Raw genomic sequence first — 11,713 nt, forward strand, 5'->3', positions numbered from 1 at the left:
GTATCAGAAATCGGTATTGGCAAATACAAAAAAAAAACAATTTTTAAAAAAAATAAATCTGTATTTTACATGTTCTGGAAAGAAGTGGTATCGGAACATCCCTAATAATAATAATGATACATATTATTATGATCATTTTCTAAAGTTTTGAAAACAAGACAGAAAACAATTATTATTAATAAAAACATCTAGCTTTGAATTTTTCCCAACATAATGACAAAATTCACAACTTCACGAAATGCCAAAATGCTAAGCATCACTGTGTGCTGTGGACAGTGTACTGTACATGTAACTGGTGTGAACTAGTCGAGTCATGCTACAGCTCTTATTTAGGACTGGGTCGCTTCAGCTGCACGAGTGTGTCACCACAGAAAAAAAAATCACCTCTCGGTGGTGTCAACACGAATCGTCTCTTCCTCACTTCACGCCTCTTGCTCTTCCAATGTTCTTCTCCTTCACACCCCCCTCCTTTCTCGTCACTTATTTTCACCCTTTTTGCGCTCATGCCTCCCCAGATTTCATTCTCACCAGCTCTCAACCCCCCTCCTCTCTCTCTTTCGCTCTCTCTGTCTCTCTCCTCCACCTCTCCTCACACACACACTCTTCCTCACATCCCTGCCTCTCTTCCCATCACATCACCGACTTCATCTCCTCTCATCGTCTGCGTCTCTCTTCCACGCACACACACTCGCAGTCGTTCTCTGACTCTCACACGTGCCAGCCGGCTCTCCCTCTGCGTGTCCTGCGGTCCGGCTGTGGTTCGGCTGTGGTTCATCTCCTCTCTGGAGCTTAAAGAAGGAGGGTAGAGAGGCCATGGAGCACAGCCACATCTTCACCGTACTGTCCACCAACTCCAGTTCTTGGAGTCCTCGCGGTTGCCCTCTCGGACAGTTTCCCGTCATTTACTACAGTTCCTTGCTGTGCCTCGGCCTGCCTGGTAAGAAAGATGCAAGAAAGATTATTAGTGTACAATGTATGTTTTCATGCATGTATTTATGAAGTGCATGGTGTGAGAGGAAATATTCACATTTGTGGGCGATCAATCCATCAAATTCTTCTTATTTAATGCATGGCTTTATGCATGACTTTGTGTATTTTGTGAATTGCATTGGGGTGAGAGAAATGCTTTGCCTCTGATATTCTGTAATCTATCAATACAGTTTTTCATGTAGATTCTTAAAATCTTGATTGCGTAGTGCACAATGCATGCTTATGCATGCTTTTGTATTTTTGGATAAATATTCACATATGTGGCCGAGCTGTTTTTTTTCAAGCAGATTCTTAAAGTGTTGTCTTTGGTCCCACTTAATCTTGATTAGTAACATCCTTGACGAAATTGTCCGTAACCTTGTGGGACGCAACTGCCATCAGAACTGTGGGAAAACAGTGTTTCCAAAGGTCATCTGTGTGACAGGACAGAATACAGAGTCTCCCATCATTTCCACGGATTTGTAATCATAAATCAGCAAGAAATACCTGTTATTCCACAGATGATGAAATTAGTTCCGGCTCTGACTGGAATGACCTGGGGAGCAAGACAGATGATGCATCAGACATCTTGATTAGTCGTCATATTAATAATTGGCCTCCGGCGTTTAATATTCACGCTATTGGAGACTAAAATTATATTTTGTCCCTACACAATTGGAGGTTGATTGCTCATTTATGACAATTGGTATTATTTGCAGGTGTGCTGTATATTTAATCTAAGCTTCCCTCTCAGGTTGGATGGCGTGTGGCACAGTTTCAGCGGAATGATTTCTTTGTCAGATTGAGATAAATCACTGTGCCCTTGAGCGAAGCACTCAGCCTGAGCAGTTTACACAAATATTTTCATTTGCTTTCGGAGGCAGTCAGTCTTCCTGTTGCTCAACTGCTAAATAGCGGCTTGAATTTCCGACTCTTGATGCGGGTTTCTGGGACAAACAAGAAGCGTGATGAGACGAGATTAGAGTCTTTATTCAACACTGTGTGAAAGTCATCACACCTGGCAGTGATTTTGGGTAGATAGAGGTGAAGAAGAGAAACCTCTCAAAGGCATTGTGCACAGAAAGTGAGAAAAACACAGAGAACGGATGGGAAGAGAGTAGAAAGAGAGGTTGACTAAAAACATGTGTGATTAAAGAGAAAGAAGGTGAAGAGTGAGGTTGTTTTAACAAAAGTAACAAATAACATTTATATAACAAGGAATGATACATTTTAAAATAATGTCTGAAGGAAAGTGTACATTGTAAATGTATAATTTTTAATCACCTTTTTGCTTTTGCAATTCTGTCCTTATGATAAAAAAAATAAAAAAAAGCAAATATTTAATGTAGATCACCAGTTAATTGTAAAATTTTGTGGTTTAACACGACCATGAAGTATAGCAGTGGGTTGCATGTCTGTTCTGAAACAAATATATGCTAAATGCAAATGATAATGTGCAATTAATTGTGCATATTTAGAGCAGCAAAATAGTCTTTTAAAAAGGAAGAGACATTGACGTCAAAGACAGTTCGGCAACGTTCAGGTGTCAGTCTTAGAAGCTATTTAAATTTGACGCATGCCAACTGTCACATGCTCATTATGCTTAAAAAATGTATAATAATTTCCTTCAAATAACTTCAAGTTCAGCTGCATGGCTGTGAACTTGAGTGGCAACATGTGAGAACCTGTAATTTACAGTTTAATGAAATTCGAAGAACATTTTATACCCGAAACAGTAGAAACCACAGAAATACGAGTGTGCTGAGATGAGCTCATGCCTATTCGATTGTTCGCTGGAGGTTAAGCTCAAAGGTCACTAATTGGAAGTGGTTGGTCTTATTTCACTGCCTTTTTTTAACTGAAGGACTGTTTGATTTATGTGTTTTGGTGATTTCTATTGAAGATGAAGGGTTTTTATCCAGAGAGTGACTATACTACGTCTGCTGGAAGGTCACAGATCCACAGTAACGATCCTCTCGCCGGCTCTACATTACCCTGGTGGTGTTATTTGCCACTTAAGAGGTGGAGCCAATGATTTTCAATTTAGGTAAACGATCCGGGGCTCTTTGAGAGCTCACCGCCTCGGTGAGGAAAGTGCTTGTGAGCTTTTTTGTGTTTGGGTCAGGACCATCAGAAAGTCTGGAAACCTGAGAGTTGCTGAACCCAGAGGGAAAAGTTCATTGCAGACTTTATCTTGTTAAATCTGAGCACAGTTTGAGACAACATTACGATCTTTCCTGAAACTCTAGAGATTCACGTGAGATTACTGGGATCTCATTCATAGGAGAAACATCTGAGAAGCAGGAGACTTTAGCAAAAGTCTCAATTTGCTCTCAATGTAATCTAAGGACCTGTTTACACCTGGCATTAAGATGCGTTTTGATTGATCGGAATGAGGGAGACACATTCCTGTTTACACCTGGTGTTTTAATCTGTCTCTTTTGTCCACTTTCAACCACTTCTGTCCTGATTTCTTCGAGGTGAAGATCTATGGGTTGGTAAATGTATGTTTTTTTCCCCCAGATCTTTCGATCTAATGGACGAAATAAGCTCACGTAATTTACATGAACTTTCTTCCCATAATATTTACTCATTAGGTCAGTATGTGGAGACTTAGCATCATTTGTGGCTGTTTGAACGCATTCGACCACCAGAGCATCTACACTACAAAAGCAATCCGGTCGAATGCGTTTTCATCTCTGGAAGTGGTCGAAAGCTCAACAAGTTTTAGACCCCATTTACACCTGTATTTAATGCCGTCTACTTGTGATCTGATCGACGAACAAGCTTCTTAATGCCAGGTGGCATTGGTATCCAGGAAAAGCAAATGAGATAGTAAAGAGATCTCATCAACAATGTTTATTTTGAGTTTTTGCAATATATGCATATTTTGCACAGCTTCATTATTACAGACTCGTTATTTATTTGAACTGACAAACGTTTAGACAATTTTACAATGCAAAAAAAAAAAAAAATTGAAAGTAAGATGTCACTTGCAAGGTAATGTGACAACATTATAAAATGTCTGCCAAACCTGTGGACTATATATGAAAGAAAAACATGCAGAATCAAGTATGTAGTGTAAGCAATACACTAGTTTTCCATTCTGACTGGGATGTGAAACATAAAAACATGTGAATTCAAAGCAAAGTAAACTGAGACATTAAAATCGGTTGCTCCTGTTCTGGGCCCTGCAGAGACCTGCATAAAGACAGGAGTCAAGTGAAATCAATATGCTTACAATGTTGACCAACTAAATGGAAATGCCAGGAAATGTACGACCTCCAGGGCGCAGTGCATCCCTTTTGTTTGTCTAAATAAAGTACATTCACAGCAGAGCATCTGGAGAGATTAATCCAGAGAAAGCGAAATCCACAAACAAAAGTACAATGGACAGTGGAGTATAAAGGAAGAATAAAGCGGATAAGGAAAGTAAAACTGGGAGTTGAGAGTGGGATTTGGTGAATCTGGGTTTTATTTTTGACTGCAGCCTTAGTGACACTCTGATACACCTGAACACACATAGACACGACGTCTGCAAGACAAACTGATCCACACAGCCAAGGACATACAGATTCACAGTCTGATAACTTAAATACTCACTGAGATAAACTGACAGAATTAAATAAACACTCAACATTAAACGTTTAAGACTAGAAAAAAAGAAAAAAAAACACATCTTAAACTGATAATACTGAATTTAAATAACTACAGAATTGGATGCACATGAGAGAGAAGTGAGTCATTCAGTTTCACAGATGATATCCATTACTATGACAAATAACAATATAGCAAGTTGAAGAGGAAATCAAACAGAATGTATTTTCTGTTATAATACAGTTCAGGCTGTTGTCACTGAACACAGACACACAAATAACCTTCATTATCCTGTTAGTGATCCACAAAAAAAAAGAGAGTGAGTTTGACACCAGAGAGCTTGTTTTGTGTAGCCTGTAGAAAAGAAAGACAAATCTAAAATGAGATCTCTATTGTTTCTTTAGAAAGCAATGCCATCAAGAGGAGACATGCCTCTTGAATCTCGGGATTTTCTCTTTATAAAAGATCCCACGTTTCAGAAGAGCCCTCAATTGTGCTCAGATTTGCTCAACTCAAATGAACTCACATATCATTTCATTTAATTCAAATTCATATTCATTTTATAGCTCAATCCTGGGCCGTCTCCAGACATTAGAGATGAAGGTTCTGTAGCCTGGAATATATGGACCATATAGATGAGTCAGAATTCAAAACTGTGCAGAATCATTTGACGATAATAATATATTAAAGACTAATAATTTGGTTTTTTTTAAACTTGAAGCGGCGCTGCGCAGACCGATGTATGACATCAAAGAACTGTTAGAGTATTTGAGTGCTGGCGGCTCTGTATACTCTCACGATACTCTGATGTCTTACACCGATTGGTCTGCGCAGCGCCGAATGAAGTAGATCAGACTTTGGCTGTGTCCGAAATTTCCCCATACCCTTAGATTGGACCGGTGCACTATTTGAGGGGACAGCCATTTGTAGTGGACAAAACCATAGTGGACTTTATCAAAGTCCCGGAGACGAGTCATTTCACTCGGCGGCCATCTTTGAAATGCCTCTCAGTCATGCCAGTTGCATGACAGCTCCTATCTCTTTGAATGGGGAAACATCAAATTCACCAAAACTGTTCGCCAAGCTTATGATTAAATTTCTTATTTGAAATCACCAATGAAATCTGACAACTGTCTCATAAATTTTGTTTCTAAATGCTGGAATCATGACAGAAAACATTATTTTTCAGACTGGATCAAGCTAATGCGCATGCGCAGTGGAAGCGCACGTCTGTCTGTTTCTATAGGAACCGGAGCTTCTAACGGCAGCTGCAGTGACGCAATGACTTTACCAATCGGTGAATGGCTCTTATTTAGAAGGCGGGACTTATTCTGCCATATTGAGCTTGCACTTTTCCCCATTCAAAACAATACGAGTGATGCGTCTTGTGTTATTGTATAGTCTTTGACATTATCGAGTGCACTCATTCAATCCCACAATGCACTGTAATAACGAGTGTGAAAGTGATGTATGCTCAACGGCCAAACAATACCCATAATGCACTGTGAGAGTCGAATGTATTCCCGCTTCCGACTAGAAGATAGCGCCCGCATCTGAATCATGCATCCATTTTCCAAACCGCTGGTCCAATGTGGGTCCAGCGTAATATCATACAGGAATAGATTCCTTTTCAATTGTTTATTAAATTGTTTAATTAAGGTTTCTACATAGTTTCCATGACAGAGTTCAAGATAAATATTTTCATTACTACTGGAGCTTGCTAAGTTTCAAATGATAATTAAACAGCATGAACTATGCAAATGCCCTTCCAGCACACTCAGTGTCTGAATTCACTCACTTGTTTTCATTCACTCCTTCACTTCAAGTGAATGATATTAGTGGTATAATGTAGGGAATAGTGAATGAGGGTATAAGGGGTGATTTCAAACACAGCCCTATTCTGAACTTGGCATACATGGGATTGCACCCGCTCTCTACGGAGGTTTCCTGAAATGTGCACGAAAAAGTTTTTCCAATCAAGCTTCCCAAGCACTGTTCACTTCTGTCTGTAAACCAATGGGAAATGTAATGTAATGTTAGAGGTTATAACGAATTGTAATTAAACTGTATATTCAAGGAACGCAACATTGTATGCTTCCCAAAATGCGTCCAAAAAAGGCACAAGGGAGATTTAAAGCAAATTAGCATTCAGTATCACATTTGTGCATCATTTAACCTGGCTGTAAACACAAGAGGAGAGGAGTTTTTATTTATTTAGTCATTTGTATCGATAAAATACAAATTAACGATCTCATGTATTTGCCATAATGAAGGAGTAGGGGGTGGTGTTTAATCCACATCTATAAGTGAGACAAAAATAATAAGAGTAGTATGCTAGTGCTATTCCTCCAACCACATATACGTAAATTAACCTAAAAACACTTTAATCCTCTAAACAGGCAATAACATTTTCCTCTGGGAACAGTGCTCTAAGGATTGCAATGTGTTTATGTACAAGTTCAACTATGAGAGAGATAGATAGCTTGATTTGCTTTTTTTTCTGAAAAAGGATAAGAGAACTTTTCTCCAGACTTGATTATGAACAGACTATGCACGTGTCGATCAAACCCATCTCTGCCTGTCTCTCCATATTTCTATACATCTAGAAAAGGATGCTTGTGTGCCTGAGATTGCGGGTGTTTATGCAAATGTGTGAGTTTGAAGCTGGAGTCTTTGTAATTTGTAATCAGCTGATGTTCTGGAACTGTGAAGTGTGATTCTCCAGACTCCTGACTGGCATATGTAATCCAATTCCATCTTTATTAGCAGCCCGAATGACTGTCAGGCAGACAGAGACACACCACGGGTGCAAAACACTTTGAAGTTTTTCATCCAGTATACCCTTCCACACAGCAGCCCATTGGCTACAGTGGGGCGACAGGTATGAAATTTGCTGCAAATTTCTTTTTAGGTTAACACACCAGAATGTTTCCTGAGGTCTATTGTAATGAGGCTTTATCCTCCCGCTGTGTTAAATTGTTTGGCTTGAACAAAGGCAGCACTTTTGTGTGCACGCTCTTTTCATCACAGTGAGAGGTAATGGCAGTCGCTGGTCATTTCTTATACCTGTACATCTCACTCTGCCTGAGCGTGAGCAACAAACAATACAGGTTTGGGTGGAAGCAGAGCAGTGAAAGCGTTAGAAGAGGAAGGGGCGGATGCTAGGGGGTCTGTGTATCCTTGGGTCTTTTTCCTGGGTCATTGTGACCTGGACGCAGAGCATTGCATAAGCACAAGCGTTTGGATGTAATTGTGCACATGTTGCTGCTGCTTGTTCAGGTTTTATTGAAGGTCGCAGCGAGACAGAGGTCAAAGGTGTGGAGGAAAACAGGCAGGTAGGAAGAAGAGGGACAAATTGAATGACAAAGTCTCAGAAGGTCAAGATCTCTAAGTATTTGACATGTGAATGTGATTGTACACAATGTTGCACGTGTATGAATGTGTGTGCACGTGTCAACATCTGAATGTGCATGTGTATGAATGAGTGTGTGTGAAATGAATGTGCATGTGTATGAATGAGTGTACATATGTGAACATGTGAATGTGCGTGTGTGAATGTGCATGTGTATGAATGAGTGTGCATGTGTGTGAAATGAATGTGCGTGCATGTTTGTGAACGTGAATGTGCATATATGTGAATCTGAGTGTGTGTCAATACATGCACAGGATTGTTAATGTATGGATGATGTGAATGCATGCATTCAAACGCATGCATGTGACTTTAAGAGTGTTTTCATGTTATTTCAGTGGATGTAAATTCAGTGCATGAGTGTGAATGTATATGTTTGACTGTGCAGTGCAAATGCATGTGTTCGAACATGAATTAATTCTTCATGTTCTTCTACATGTGAACAGAAATGCATGTAAACGTGCATGTGAATGCATGCATATTAAGACGAGTGTATGCGTGATGTGTGTGTCAGTCAAATGCTTTGCATATATTATGTGATTGTGTTCAGTAGATGTGGAAAAACCTATATTTTCTATCTATTTATGGTGCTGCAATTTCAATGCAATATTGTATGATTCATTCTTGCACTCGTAAGTTTAATAAAGAAGCATTTTTATTATCCTGCAAGACTAACTTCATCACTTTCTCACCCGCCCCTTCCCTCTCTCTTCTCACAATCTCTGTCCATTTCTTCTCACGCTCCTCAGCAAACATCCTCACGGTGATCATCCTTTCTCAGCTGGTGCTGCGGCGACAGAAATCTTCCTATAACTACCTGTTGGCCCTGGCCGTAGCCGACATCCTGGTCCTGCTGTTGATTGTGTTCGTGGACTTCCTTTTTGAGGACTTCATTCTCGGAGCGCCTCTGCCTCACTCGCTCAACAAAGCCGTGCAGGTTCTGGAGTTCTCCTCCATCCACACCTCCATCTGGATCACGGTGCCCCTGACCGTGGACCGCTACATCGCCGTGTGCCATCCGCTGCGCTACCACACCGTGTCCTACCCGGCCCGAACCCGCAAAGTGATCTTGGCGGTGTACGCCGGCTGCCTGATCTCCAGCATCCCGTATTACTGGTGGCCGGAGCTGTGGCACGGACTCCCGGGAGCGAGTAACGGTGGCCGTAGCAGCAGTGCAGGGCAGCATGTATTGGTTTGGGTTCACTGCGCCACAGTTTACCTGCTCCCCTGTTCGGTTTTCTTCTCGCTCAACGCCATCATCGTACGCAAGCTCCGCTGCCGACGCAACTGCTTCCGTCTTCGAGGGTACTCAACCGGAAAGACCACGGCAATCCTGCTGGCAATCACCTCGGTGTTCGCCGTTCTGTGGGCGCCGCGCACGCTCATGATCCTTTACCATCTTTACACGGCACAGCCGGCGACGCCTGGCCCGGCCAGATTGCTGCACTTGGTCACGGATGTGGCAAACATGCTCGCGCTGCTTAACACCGGGGTCAACTTCTTCCTGTACTGCTTCATCAGCAAGCGTTTCCGCAGGATGGCCGCCACGGTGCTAAAGGCCTTATTCCGATGTAGGAAGCAGCCTCCACCTTTTTACGCCAGTCACAACTTCTCTATCACCAGCAGCCCATGGATCTCACCAGCCAACTCACACTGCATCAAGATGTTGGTGTACCAGTACGATAAGAACGGGAAACCAGTCTGCATATCATCTTGATCGCCAACACAAGCGATGCCATGCCAATATAACCCTGGCTGCTGAGCCGGGCGAGCTTGGGGAAAGTCCTTCCCGACTGGTGACAAGCAGAAGGCGTTGAACGGTTTGTTAGAAAGTGCCTCAATAAGAGATCCAATGTCAGGTTCTGAGACATCTTGCGGCCAAAATGAGGTTCTTTCTCTGGCAACAAAACACGCAGGAGTGGTCGTTTTTAACCGATAACATGCCAATGCCTATCAGGGTATTAATGCAAAAAAAGACTTAATCTCAAAGTCAAGAGAAATCATGAAAGGCTTGCTTGCGTTCCAGGCGATGATGACTGTCCATTTGTTCCAATATACATATATACAAGACCAGTTTGTCTCTAGGGCTAGGCGATATGGGTAAAAATGCATATATCAATATTTTTCCATTTGCTCACCAAAAATTTTAAAAGGTGATTTTCTGCCCCCCTAGCTATAAAAAAATAACTATTGTTACAAAGTACATACATTCGGCGCTCAACAGACGTGTGATTAGCCGCAAAGCTAAATGCTGTTTTGACATGTTGTAAAAAGAAACCTTTGAAACCTTTGTCTTTATAAGCTAAGCTTTTAACATTATCAGGACATACACAATATTCCCTAATGTTATACTGTCAGAAAAGATATTGCGATAAAATTGCCTGTATTCAGTGTATCGCCAAGCCCTAGCTAGCATGTTTTTCAGTTCATTGCAAACCAAAGCAACATTTTACATGCAGAAAAAGGATTTGAAGCTGGAGCCAACAAGATGTTGCTGTTTGTGAACCACCTTTCCCCTCTAACCTTCTCAGCAAAGAGACAGAGCACTTCCTCCCTTTGTGATATTAAAAAAACAACGCTGGCATTTTGGTTTAATATGCTGTTGGTCTCCAAGGGCTGCTCGCAAACAACACAAGCTCTTATTCAAGCCTTTAGATATGCTCAGTGCTGGAAACCCGCTTCAGTATTGCTGCCTGATAAAGATGAAATGCAAAGACTTCTGCTTCTACAAAAAAAAAGCTTCTGGTGCAACTGACTGTTAAATGTACAATTAAGGCAAAAAATACCTTTAGAGTGGAATTATTCTTCATCGTTTCAATCAATATTCTAAGACACTCATTGCTCAGTACATGAAAGGATTTTCTATCACAGTGGCAAACACTAAATAATTAAGACTTTGTAACTTCTACCACACATGCACACAGACTCATTTATCCTTTGCTGGGCAGCCTCAAGAAAAAGAAAAAAAGAAAGAAAGAGAAAGAGAGAACACTTTTCAAATAAAATCATTACTTTCTCCAGAGTGAGCTATTGGGGAAAAAACACGTTCAATTATCTTCACAGCGGCGTGGAGTAACAGGCTGCCATCTGGAGTGCTTTAACTGTGGTGCATATATATTTAAACAATACAGCGGGGAACATGTTCGTAGATAAGGTAGACTTAAAAATGTATGATCTCTGTCGTAGACAAGGCTGTATTCACCTGTCTTGTTACAGCAGGGCCTATAAATGAAGGTGGTTCTGCTGAAAGCTGTGATGGTGGTAAAAAATGGTTTCTTACACAACTGAAAATGGTCAATTTCCATTACAGCGTCCATGTTAAAGATTGAGGCTTTTAGTCTAATACGGCTTTTAGTCCATGTCCGTTAGCTTTGTGGACTAGATTGAGGTGTGCTCTTGTACTCCTAAAAGTTGGCTACAGTTTTTCAATTTCAGGAAAATGGACCAAAATATTAAAGTCCCCCTGTAGTCAATAATCTTATCCCTTAAAACTCATCTTTGATCACCAAAATGACATATTTAGACGGGGGTTTTTTTCCTGTGAATTTTTTTTGTTCATGCCTTAAAATAGCTTGAATTTAACACCCTTGCCTCATTTAGTATACGTGGATATATCTATATGCTAATGAGCCCCGCCTCCACTCACTCACACCCTCTCAGAGATTAACACGGGCAATTTACTGAGGTAAACGCTGCACAATGGAGTCGCTCTTTACAACGTCGAACACATAACCTTAA

General features: G+C 41.0%; 1 protein-coding gene across 1 annotated transcript; it reads left to right on the forward strand.

Annotated features, from left to right (window-relative positions):
- The first annotated feature begins 230 nt into the window (after positions 1-230).
- On the forward strand, positions 231-11,713 carry gpr139 (G protein-coupled receptor 139). The gene is made up of 2 exons (XM_082189770.1): positions 231-937; positions 8,725-11,713. Exons 1-2 carry the CDS (start codon positions 814-816, stop codon positions 9,690-9,692), a joined length of 1,092 nt encoding a protein of 363 aa, XP_082045896.1. The 5' UTR covers positions 231-813; the 3' UTR covers positions 9,693-11,713.

This window comes from Leuciscus leuciscus (genome assembly GCF_965113295.1).
Source record: "Leuciscus leuciscus genome assembly, chromosome: 1".
Taxonomy (NCBI): domain Eukaryota; kingdom Metazoa; phylum Chordata; class Actinopteri; order Cypriniformes; family Leuciscidae; genus Leuciscus; species Leuciscus leuciscus.